Source organism: Miniopterus schreibersii, assembly GCF_964146895.1.
Source record: "Miniopterus schreibersii genome assembly, chromosome: 1".
In the NCBI taxonomy this organism is placed as follows: domain Eukaryota; kingdom Metazoa; phylum Chordata; class Mammalia; order Chiroptera; family Miniopteridae; genus Miniopterus; species Miniopterus schreibersii.
Genome location: NC_138101.1, coordinates 49,593,145 through 49,605,824, shown reverse-complemented (window position 1 = coordinate 49,605,824; position 12,680 = coordinate 49,593,145). Strand labels below are relative to the sequence as shown.

General features: G+C 39.3%; 1 protein-coding gene across 5 annotated transcripts in view; it reads left to right on the top strand.

Moving 5' to 3' along the window:
- WDFY3 (WD repeat and FYVE domain containing 3) overlaps window positions 1-12,680 on the top strand; it is a 236,384-nt gene that overhangs the window by 143,576 nt on the left and 80,128 nt on the right. For all 5 annotated transcript variants that reach the window (XM_081146974.1, XM_081146973.1, XM_081146972.1 and 2 more), the window contains 6 exons: window positions 553-734; window positions 2,861-3,092; window positions 4,559-4,719; window positions 7,470-7,581; window positions 9,516-9,706; window positions 10,961-11,113. In XM_081146974.1, coding sequence (XP_081003100.1) covers window positions 553-734; window positions 2,861-3,092; window positions 4,559-4,719; window positions 7,470-7,581; window positions 9,516-9,706; window positions 10,961-11,113 — 1,031 coding nt within the window. The remainder of the gene's footprint in view (window positions 1-552; window positions 735-2,860; window positions 3,093-4,558; window positions 4,720-7,469; window positions 7,582-9,515; window positions 9,707-10,960; window positions 11,114-12,680) is intronic.

Genomic DNA, 12,680 nt, shown 5'->3' with positions numbered 1-12,680 from the left:
TGGTGAAGTGGAAAAATTGGATCAATAAATACTTTTCCATTCCATAAATCACCTTCTTACCAGCTATTGTCAGGTGAGGGTCAGGACTATTCAATTTAGAACAGATAGTTGCCCCCTTGTATCACTGAGCAGAGCATACAGCAAGAATAAAAATTTAAATGTTCTTGGCCCTTTCTCTAACCAATGCTATACTCAAATGTATGTCAAAGTAGAATTTAAAAAGACCTTTTATAACAGACCATGACAGGTAATAATTGACGAGTCTCTTTCTGTTGTCTATTATAACTTTATTTTATTGTCTATTTTATTTTTTTATTTAATTAGCTATTATAACTTTATTTGGTTATAACTACATATATTTTGAGCAGAAGAAAGCAAAAGTATATCCCAGGTTTTACTTTTTACTACAGATAAAGTTACTGAACAAATAGGGTATTTTCATTTACATCATCATCATATTATTTTAACATTAAGTCAATATCTAGACATGAATAATTGTTAGAATGAGGATAATGTTGAGTTATTTTTATTTCTTCCCTCCCCTTGTTTTAGTTGATGACTTTAGTGAAGAATCCTCTTTTTATGAGATTCTCCCATGCTGTGCCCGCTTTCGATGCGGAGAGCTGATAGTCGAGGGGCAGTGGCATCACCTGGTCCTGGTGATGAGCAAAGGCATGCTGAAGAACAGCACTGCGGCCCTCTACCTCGACGGGCAGCTGGTCGGCACCGTGAAGGTCAGCGCGCCCGCGCCGGGGAGTTCCGCCTGCTTTACCAGAGAGTGTGGGTGTGCGTGGGTGTGTGGGTGTGTGTGTTGCAGGGGTATTTTCTAAATCGTCTTAATTTTATTTTATTTATTTATTTTTTAAATATGTCTTTATTGATTTCAGAGAGAGGAAAGGAGAGGAGAAAGAGAGAGAGAGAGAGAGAAACATCCATGATGAGAGAGGCATTGATCAGCTGCCTCCTGCACGCCCCCTACTGGGGATCGAGCCCACAATCCAGGCATGTGCCCTGACCGGGAATCGAACCCTGTTCGCCTGGATCCTAGGTCGACGCTCAACTGCTGAGCCACACCCGGCCGGGCTAAATCGTCTTAATTTTAAATTGACCTTCGGTACCCATTTGAACAATATGTAAGAGCCATATGGCTGGCTAGTTTATATCACTTCATTAGAGAGGAATGGAAAGGAGGGGTTACAAAATAGGGAATTAGTGAATATGTCAGTGATTGAGCCAGACTGCAAAGTGCTTTTTCACAGTAGAGAAACCAGTGGAAGGACGCCTAAATAAACTGTAACACACTATTTTGTCACTTTGTTGTTATTACGGTATGCAGTCCAGTAGGTTCTATATTCCTTTAGAACTGGAATTGTTTTTATTCATCTTTGTTTTCAGATCACCCAGATGACTCCCTGGTAATAATAGTAGGCGTTCCATTATTATTTGTTGAATGAATGTGTGTATAAATACTGCTCTGAAAGCTGTACTACATTATTCAGGAGAGAGGCAAGAGAGTTGCAGTAACCAGTAAAGAATTAGAAGTTTCTGTTTTGAATCAGGATAAATACTGCTAATTACTTTCTATAGAACTCAACTAGCAAGCTCTTAAAATTCTCTAATTTCTAAAAGTAAGTGCCCATTTTTATAGAGATATCACTTAAAAGAAGCAACAGAGGCAAAGTTTGTCCTTTTGTGTGAATTAAAGTTTAAAAAGTAGTGAAATCAACAGCTTCCTTGAATACATTTCCTTCCTTAGTGGTGTTTTGTGACATTGTGTCAGGACAATAAACCTTAAAATGCACCTGTGAGAAGGCATTTATTGTTTTTGTATGTAGGACTGTACTTGAAATGGGTTTGTGCATTGCCTAGTAGGTTGCTCCTTCATTATTTTCAGGATTATTGAAAGTAAAATCTCCTCAGCTTCCAGAGCTGAGAGAGAGGAGATTTATTATTGCTCTGTCTGCATCGTCCTCATCACTGTGCCTATGAGAAGTCCGAGTCCGTGAAACCAGCCGCAGGTCATACTGTTCACATCACCAGGAACTGTTCTGTAGTATGTGGAATAACAGATGTGATCTGAAACTAGGACAGTGTTATGGCGAAGCAATGGACAGACAGGGTTATGACAAAGCAGTCGATGGAAATGTCCTTCATTCCATCAAATTATGAAAACTGCTTATACAACAGGACTCAACTTGATTTCATTATCTCTTATACTCTATATATTTATTGTAAATTAATTGAATAATAATTTAAGCACCTGGTTAGTAAACAGTAGTGTAATTTCAAATCCGAGAATGTATTTTCCATTGAGATTAAAATGTGTTTGTATAAATTACAGTGTATAATAGGCTGTATTTATTTTTCTAATATTTTAACAGCACTCTACCCGTTATGAAACACTTTTTATGAATAATTTTATTTAAAAGACTCACATTGAAGTTAGCATAGCTAATTTCATGTCTACTTGAATTCTATAGTTGAAAAGCTCTGTTTTTATATCAACCCAAAAATTTTATAAAAGCATCATTAATTTGATAAGCAAACCAACCAGGCAGTAACAGTATCCCAATATTTGCTTATTGCCCTTTCTAGCATTAGATAGTTTATCTGTATTAGTGATTGGATAACACATGTCCAACTTTTGCGTCAGGTTCCAGAATCTTGGCTTGCCCTTGTGTTTTTGTCAACTCAACTGCTTTTGTACATTTATAAGGTTGTATGAACTTGGGATAATGAAAATATAGAGCAAAATTGCTTGTTTTCTGGGAAAAGGTGTGTGTGTGTGTGTGTGTGTGTGTGTGTGAGAGAGAGAGAGAGAGAGTGATAGCTCACACATTTGCTTTTGTTTTCTTTATAGCTTCATTACGTCCACAGTACCCCCGGGGGGTCAGGTTGTGCAAACCCGCCTGTGGTCAGCACGGTCTATGCATACATCGGTACTCCACCTGCCCAACGCCAAATCGCTTCATTGGTTTGGCGCCTAGGACCCACGCACTTTTTGGAAGAAGTTTTACCTCCTTCAAGTGTTACTAGCATTTATGAACTAGGACCAGATTATGTCGGAAGTTTTCAGGCTGTATGTATGCCATGTGAGTAACTTATTCTTTCGTCTTGAAGTTGTATAAAACTGAACTCCTGCAGCATAGATGCATGAATTAAGTGCATGTGTGTATATAAGGCTGTATATTGTTTATCTAAAAAAAAAAAGGGCCTTCTCTACTCTTCTTCAGCATGGTACTGTTGAGCATTATTCAGTGTTCTCCACTGATCACAGTGTACTTTCCTGAGTTTTGTCTTCATGCCTGATCACTAATTTTCCAGTGTCTCTTATTGGCTCTAGGATGTAGGTGTGCATTCTCATTAAGAGTCTAACCTCAGCCTTCTGCACTTTCTATAATTTCTCCTGTTACATGAAGCAGTTTAAAGTGTGTCTACTCTAGTTCAAAGAAGGAACGATGGGTCCAGAAAACACACACAGATATTCTTTAGGTTAGAGCAGTTAACATCAGTTTTTCTCGCCCCTTTACTCCTGCCATTCACTTCCTGTTATCCTTTTTCCCAAAAAGAATTTAGAATCAAAAGAAGTGATGTTAAGCTGCAGTTTCTTTGTGGTACTCTTTCCAAATTATGTCTTCCATCCCCTTGTTCTCATCTACCAAAGTTCTCAGGAGTTAGGAGAAGTATATTGTAAATGGTATTAATCCTATGGCTGAGTAATTTGCCTTTCACTCATGTGCTTGATTTAGTTAGCATCGGTAATTGCTAACTCTCATTGAGCACTTGATATGCGCCGAATAAGTTAGTACGCATGAAGGACATAGCTGTTCTGAGACTTTCACATACATTTATTCATCTCCTCAAAATAACAGTTAGATACTGTTATTACCATACCTGTTTTATTTTATTATTATTACTATTTTTTAGAGATTTGATTTTTTATATATATATATCTTTATTGATTTCAGAGAAAGGAAAGGAAAGGGAGAGAGAGAGATAGAAACATCAGTGATGAGAGAGTCATTGATCGGCTGCCTCCTGCACACCCCCGACCAGGGATCGGGCCCGCAACCCGGGCATGTGCCCTGACCGGGAATCGAACCCCGATTGCCTGGATCCTAGGTCGATACTCAACCGCTAAGCCATGCTCGGCTGGGCACCATCCCTGTTTTACAGATGAGGAAACAGGCACGGGGATATAAAGGTCACGCAGCTTTTAAGTGATATAGCAGAGACTCAGATGTAAACCATCTTAAGTACTCTGCTGTGCTGTCTGAGGGTGCAGAGAGGCCAAGATGAGGGCTGTCGCTGGGGAGGACGCCTGGTGCTGCAAAGCTCATGGGCATTTCTCTCATTCTCATTTCCTTTTCCTTTGAACCTGGGGGGGAAGTGTTTTGTGATTTGTTTGATAACTACTAAAACTTTTCCTTTGCATTATGCTATATGTTAAGCATATTTTTAGAGTGAAACTTGGAATGTAAAGCTCTGCTTATTTAAAACTTATACAAAGGGTGAAATTCTTGTTGGAATGATTTTGAAAAGGATTTTTCTTTTGAAGGTAAAGATGCAAAATCTGAAGGCATAGTCCCATCTCCGGTGTTACTAGTACCAGAGGAAAAGGTGTCATTTGGCCTCTATGCACTCTCCGTGTCTTCCCTAACCGTGGCAAGAATCCGGAAGGTGTACAACAAGTTGGATAGCAAAGCCATTGCCAAGCAGGTAAGCAGAACGACTTTCTGGTAAGCTGGGCTGATTCTCCCTGGGAAGGTGTTTCAGAGCGTCATTATGAGAACGCTGAAGTCTAAGGAGTTGCTGAAACAGTGCCTTTTATGTAATGTTTATATTTGGTTTCTTTGGCTTTGAACTTAGGCCAAAGCAAATTGAAATATTAGCATAATTTAGAAAAGTAAGAATTGCCTTCTCATGCATGGTTTAAATTCTTATATTTTTATCCGCGATTTGAGAAATTGAACTTAGAAAACTAAAGAAAACAATTGCTATTTCTAAGGCTACAACTTAAGGTTTTTCTGGATCACCTACTGTGTGCACCATTTTGTTCAGTACACAGCATATATAAAGAGAAAATTCTTGTCTTTTTGGTCCTTACATTCTCATGAAAGAGACAGACAACAATAACTAAAGAAATAACCTAATGATAGAGTATGTTAGAAGGTGAAGAGTGCTATGCACAAAAATAAAGCCAGGATGGGGAAAGAGATAAGATTATAATTTTGAATAGGATGGTGAGGGGAGGCCTCACTGAGAAGGTGAAATTTGAACAGACTTGGAAAGAGATGAGGCAGCAAGCAATGAGCATATGGAGAATGGATGGGGGGTAAGGATAGGGTAGGAAGTATTACATTCCACGAATACAAGTACTAAAGCCATGAGGATAGCGCCTGCCTGCCTCAGAGGCACATGTGACTAGAGCATATGAGAGCAGGCCTGGATGGTAGGAGAGGAACCCAGAGAGGAATGGGGACTCTTGTTTAGAATTTATAGGCACTGATAAAGGCGTTCGCTATAACTGAGTGAGATAGGAGGAAGCATTATAGAGTTCCAGACAAAGGAATGAAATGCTGTGACTTTTTAACCAAGATTACTCTGACTTCTATTGAGAACAGATTGAAGGGGAGACAAAGGTAGAAGCAGGGAGACCAGTTTGAGGCCAGTGCAGTAGTAATTCATGTGGGAGATGATGGTGGTCAGAACTGGGGTGACAGCAGTAGCTGTGATGAGAAGTGATGAGATCTGAGGTGTATTTTGAAGATCTAGCTAACAGTTTTTGATGATAGATTGGCTATTGATTGTGAGAGAAAGAGAGGAGTCAAGGATAACTCCAAGGATCTTTGCTCTAACAACAAGGAAAATGGAGTCATTTCTTTCTGATTTGGAGAAAACTACAGGAAGAATAATTAGGGAGGAGGGAGATGTTGAGAATTATGTTTTGGAAAAGTTTGAGAAGCATATGAGACATCCTGGTGGAGCTCTCAGAGCCATTTGACATAGGAATCTGGAGTGAGGGGAGAGGTTTGATTGTCCTGGGTGTTCAGAGATGGTGTTTAAAGCATGAGTCTAGGTTCGTTCACCAATGCATAGATAGAGGTGGAGGAGAGGAAAATTTTCAGACTGAGACCTGGTATGTTCAGAGTTGGGGAGATGAAGAAGAGCCAGCTGAGAAGACTAAGGATTAATGAGAAACACTAAGAGTACTGACCACTGAGTCATTGAATTCTGTAAGGTGGGCGTCCTCATTGAGCTTGACAAGCTGTTTTGGTTGATGAAGGGAGGTAAAGCCCAAGGGGAAGGGAATCAAGAGATTGGAAGGAAAGGATTTGGGAATACTAAGTATTGACAGCTCTTAAGCAGAGGTTTGTATGTGGATATATATATCATTTTCTAAGGAATATAAACTGTACATAAATTTAGTTCTACAGGTAATGGTAAAATTAAAGTCTTAGAATTGCTCAGCCGGCGTGGCTCAGCAGTTGAGCATCAACCTATGATCCAGGAGGTTGCAGTTCAGTTCCTAGTCAGGGCACATGCCCGGGTTGCGGGCTCCATCCCCAGTAGGGGGCATGCAGGAGGCAGCCGATCAATGATGACTCTCTCATCATTGATGTTTCTCTCTCTCTCTCTCTCTCTCTCTCTCTCTCTCTCTCTCCCCCTCTCCGTTCCTCTCTCTGAAATCAATAAAAATATTTAAAGTCTTAGGATTATATTTGCTTGAAAGCACATTGTGTGTGTGATGTTGGATGTGGAAATACTGTGAGGCAGTGAGTGATGAGACCTTTTCAACGACTACAGAGTTTCATTCAAAAAGACCCTGAAGCTGTTTCCTAAGACCCCTCACCATCTTCATCTCAGTAGACCATGTTTAACTTACTGTCTGTGAGTTTACACACTTTTGGAAGTGTTTGCACATTAAAAAAAGGAAAAAAAAAAGAATGCTCATGTTTTTAATATTCTGATAAGGGGAAAGAGAAAAGGTATGTTACCAGTCATGTATCTTTTTTCTTTTCCAATCAAAATGTTCAAGTGAAATCCCGCCATTTGCAGCATCATGGATGGACCTAGAGGGTATTGTGCTAAGTGAAGTAAGTCAGGAAGAGAAAGACAAGTACCACATGATTTCACTTATATGTGGAATTTTAAAAAGTCAAAACATGAATAAACAAAACAAGAACAGACTCAGAAACTGAGAACAAACTGATGGTTGTCAGGTGGGAGGGGTAGAGGGACGAGTGAAAAGGTGAAGGGGAATATAGGCAATGATAGTGTGGTAACTACGCAGTGACAGATGGCTGTTAGATTTAGCGTAGCGAGCACATCGTAAGATAGACGTCAAATCACTCTGTCGTACACCCGAAACTAATACAATACAGTATTGTCTGTCAGCCATACTTTAATAAGAAACATGTTCAGACTGTTCTTCTATAGTTACATTTTTTCCCTTTCCTATTCTTCAGTTAGGCATTTCCTCCCACGAGAACGCCACTCCTGTGAAGTTGATACACAATTCAGCAGGACACCTCAATGGACCCGCACGGACAATCGGGGCCACTCTGATTGGGTACTTGGGTGAGTCAGTAGTATTTATTGCTCCAGGTGTCTTTATTTACCTTTAAATCTGTGGTCACTTTCCTCACTTAAGGGTGTGCGCGGTTGATCTTTTACAGTTCTTTTTTTGTTTTTTTGTTTTTAAATATGTCTTTATTGATTTCAGAGAGGAAGGGAAAGGGAGAGAGAGAGAGAGAAACATCAGTGATGAGAGAGAGTCATTGATCGGCTGCCTCCTGCACGCCCCCTCCTGAGGATTGAGCTCGAACCCCAGGCATGTGCCCTGACCAGGAATCGACCCGCAATCTCCTGGATTATAGGTCAATGCTCAACCGCTGAGCCACACTGGCTGGACTGACCTGTAATGTTCTTGCAGTGTTTAGAGACTAATGTAATATTCTCAAACTCCAGTTCACTTTTAAAATTATAAGCTCAGTAAAACCCCATTAACCTTTCCTCTTTTGTCAGCACTGATGAGCACTGACTACATGCTTCTGTATAGTTTCAAGGTAAATGTCATAGCACATTTAGGGACAGATGTAAAGACTTAGAAATACTGATAATTATTGCAGGTTTGCTGTGCAGTGCTGGAGCTCCTGAGCACTTCTGTTATTTGGAAATGAGCTAGAAATGAGAGATTCAGAGTGTAAACACTGTGAGTCCAACTCTAATAAAAGTCAGAACTGGTGGACATTCTGCAGACCCTTGTACCTGATTTCTGCTTAAAAAGAGTTGATTAGTTTTTTGTTAGGTAGAGTCTTGAGACGTAGTCCAACCAAGCCATCCAAAATTCAGAGCCAGTGATTATATATTTTAATGTGCAAATCAGTTCATAGTATTGGTTCCTTTTTAGATTAACAAGAACAATTAACAAGTTAGTGTGGTACCAGTCAGAATCCTACATGTTTTTCAATCCTTGGCAATTTTTATTGTCCCAGTGATGTGCACATAACCCTGTTATTCTTTTCTGATCATATTGCACTGATAAAAGAGCTTTCAATTCAGAAAATCCTTACTGAGCACTGTTCTCTGTCTTTTGCAAAAATATAGCAGTGGTATGGTAGAAAGAGTGGTGGCTGAAGAGTTCAGAGATTGAGGTTCCAGCCCCTGCTCTGTCAGGGTGCAGCATTACGCCAGAAATTTGAGTATGGACTTCAATTCTCTCATCCATAAACAAGTAATACTGGCTCTACTTACCTTGGAAGGTAGTTTTCAAAGTCCAGTTGTCATAAGGTATTAAGGGTACATAGAAATATAAAATGCATATGAGTTTTATTTTTAAAAATCTGAATCTTGATCAGTGGGCAGATGACATTCAGACAATGCCTTTTTTGAAAAACATTAGGAATGTAGATGTGATTTTTTTTTTTAATTGACCCAAAGTTAGTTCTAGTACTGTGTTTCCACATAATTATGCTCTTCTGGGGTCACTAATGTGCTGTTACTCAGGTTGCAAAGCTGCGAGAAGCTCTGAGTGATGGGCAATAATGTGCTTTGCCTGGCTTATCCCTAGGGAATGTCATCCGTGTAAGGACGGCCTCTCCATCCCATTGCCCAGTTCACAGAGTCAAAGTGCTTTTGCTCTCCCCAAGTTTATTCCTCAGCAGTTCCTAGTAAGATATCTCACTCACCTAGAAATGTATTCCCAAGACCTCTGTATTTTGGAGTCTTACTGTTCCCCAAAGCCACACACAAACATTCATGCTTGCTCTCAAACCCAGCTCTTCTCTACTCTCTCCTTTACTCCTCTCCTCTAAGAGTATATACGCTAGTGTTTAATGCCTTCTCCCAAATTCTACCTTGAAGGCTTTTTTTAGAATTTTCATTTTAAGGTTGAAGGTGGTTGTGTTTTTTAAGTATCATTTATAATTAATTAAATCTTCTTAAGATGATTTATTCAGTTCTTAGTTACATGGGGACTTCATTTTAATTATTTTTCACTGTCTTTTAATCAGGAGTAAGAACATTTGTCCCTAAGCCTGTTGCCACTACTTTGCAGTACATTGGTGGAGCCGCAGCCATCCTGGGCCTGGTGGCCATGGCTTCTGATGTGGAGGGGCTCTATGCGGCAGTCAAGGCCCTGGTTTGTGTGGTCAAGAGTAACCCACTAGCCAGCAAAGAGATGGAAAGAATTAAGGGCTACCAGGTTTGTAACCGTAACGCTTTGCTCTCACTTTACTTGGCATAAAAATAAAATCTAATTTTTATTCTTTTTTTTTTTCAAACTCTGGAAGAATTTTATTGCCAAGGAACCTTTATAAGTTAGTTTTTATTAAAACTAAGCCATTTCAAGTGAGAATGGGTTGTTGCCTTTATTTTGGTTTATTCTTGTTCTGTCTCCTCAAATCTCACTCAGCCTTTGAGTCAGGCTAAGTTATTTCAGTATATCTTTGATATATTTGAATATATTTTCAGAACAATGGGTGTCTGCTAGTTTGGAATTATTTTTCTCTATGGAAATAGGAATGAAATGAAATGGGGCCATGCTGCCACCTGCTCTAGAGATGGCCAGATCAGTAGTAGACCCAGGGCTCTCCCTATTTCCCTTGTCTCTCCCCTTCACACCCAGTCGTCTCTTACACCCCCCCACCCTTACTTACCTAGAGGAGGTGAGACCCGCTATATAATAAGTGCGCTATTGCTAGTTCTGAAAACTCGTGTGGGATTAAAAATATGCAACACTCATATATCCACAGTCTCTACTAGTTTTAGGTAGAAGATTACTTGTAAGAAGAGAAACAGGTATTTGGAGTAAGATAAAATCACTGTAGTGTAAATGAAGTACCAAGGCCTTTCCTAGCTTTAGCCAATAGTTGAGTGGGCTTGGATAAACTATTTACTACACTGTTCTGTAGATTTAATCACACTATTTTAATAAGTGTTTTGTTTTGCAAAACCCTTAATAATGATTCATTGCAGCGTTGTTTATCATGAAAGAATTAGGAACAACCTAAATGCACCATGAGTATGAGCATGACTAATAATACTATAACCATTCCATAGAATATCATTCAGCCTTTTACAACTGTAATTATGAAGACTATGTTACAAAAGAAAAAATTCTTTTAATAGAATGTTATGTAGAGAAAAAGAATAGCAAATTATATACACACGATGGCACCAACAATTTAAAAATTTATATGTGAATTGAAAGGGTTTATGTAAACATGGATATTTTCATAATAGAGCAATGGGATTGCCCTGCTTTTTAGATTTTTTCTAATGTTATATTGTTATAAAAATTTAGAAATCAGCTTAGAAGTCTCAGGAATTATTCTACATAGGGTCCTCCAGTGTGTGTGTGTGTATTCATGCACACACATATGTATCTATATCTATATTTATATGTGTGTATATACAATATGATGGATAACAAGCATTTGGCTTTGCTTTGTTTTAGTTGCTGGCGATGCTACTTAAGAAGAAACGTTCCCTTCTTAACAGCCATATTCTCCATCTAACTTTTTCCTTGGTGGGAACTGTTGATAGTGGACACGAGACCTCCATCATTCCCAATTCAGCCGCTTTCCAGGATCTACTTTGTGATTTTGAAGTATGTGCATAAATACTAACTGGTCATATGTAATCAGTAAATCCATCTCTCTCTTTTTTTAAAAAAAAATATCTTTATTGATTTCAGAGAGAGGAAAGAGAGAGAGAAACATCAATGATGAGAGAGTCATCATTGATCGGCTGCCTCCTGCCCAGCCTGCACTAGGGATGGAGCCTGAAACCGGGGCATGTGCCCTGACCGGGAATTGAACCCCAATCTCCTGGATCCTAGGTCGATGCTCAAACACTGAGCCACTCCCAGCCGGGCAGTAAATCCATCTCTTATTCTGTATATTGATAGAGCTAACTATTAAACAATTTTGTTTCTTAGATGTGTTCTATAATTATACCACGCTCACATTAATGTCACTCGTAGAATATGACAAATAGGGTAGTGGTGGGGTTCCTTCTCCCCGAGGATATTCCATTTTATAACTAGCATAGAAGTGAAAGGGTGCAGTGCATATCCCTAGGTATAGCTAATTTTCTGCTGCCTCTGGCATTATGAGAGGCAAATATTTTCATCAGATAACTCTGATAGAAACTTTTCCTCAATAAATAGGAGCTAGATGTGGAATTTTGGTTACTAGTAGCTCCATAGTAAACTATCATTTATTTTGCCAAAATGACAAGTTTTCATGTCTACTGACTTATTGCCATGAACCACTTACTTCTACTCTGTCCTCTCAAGGCAATGCCTCATCTCGCATATCCTTTGTCCATTAACTTTTTGTTCTCAGCACCGTGTGTTACCCATCACTGTATATTTTATAAGTTCAGGGCGGGGCAGAAGTAGATTTACAGTTTTTTATATGCGAAACAGTTTATTCTTGTATTATTATTTATTAATTATTGTATTTCTTTATGAACAACCGTAAACCTGCTTTTGCCCCACCCTGTGTATATATCTCCCACTGTGAGACTGTAGTCATTACTAATTCAGAGATATATCTAGTTCCTTCTTCTTTGTACCCCTACCACCCTGGTTGGTGCCGAGCATTTCATATTGGCTGACGGTAATGTCTAGGCCCTAAGTCGTCTTCCTCATAATTACTGTAAGCTCTTTCTTATCGGTGGTTTTAAATCCTTGACAAACAGGCTATGCGCCCTAATTGCTTTACCGAAACTTTATTAGCGGCCTGGCGTATATGCTGTATACAGCAGACTCAGTCCTCAGCACCCACAGCTCTCGGCAGCGTGTGCGGCAGTCTTTTCCTCTCTACTTGAGTTGCCCCCTTCTTTTGCTACCTTTCAGGTATTGCTGTCCTGGTTCTTATATTTTTCTCACTACTTTCCCCATAATTTTATGGCATGAAATTTTCATTATTTTAGTAGACGTGTCCAATTTCACTTCTTTATCTTTTCCTTCATTTGTTGTTTTTCTTTCCTTTAGATTCTCACCCAGTTCTGCAGCTACAGAGCTGACTCTCCAGTCCAGATCTTTAGCTTGACATCTGAATGCCAGACTTATTTCTAACTTCTTTCTCAACATTTCCATTTTTATATCCCAGCAACACCTTAATTTAACATCCTTCCCCAAATTAGTTCTCCCTTCTAACTTGGGTTTC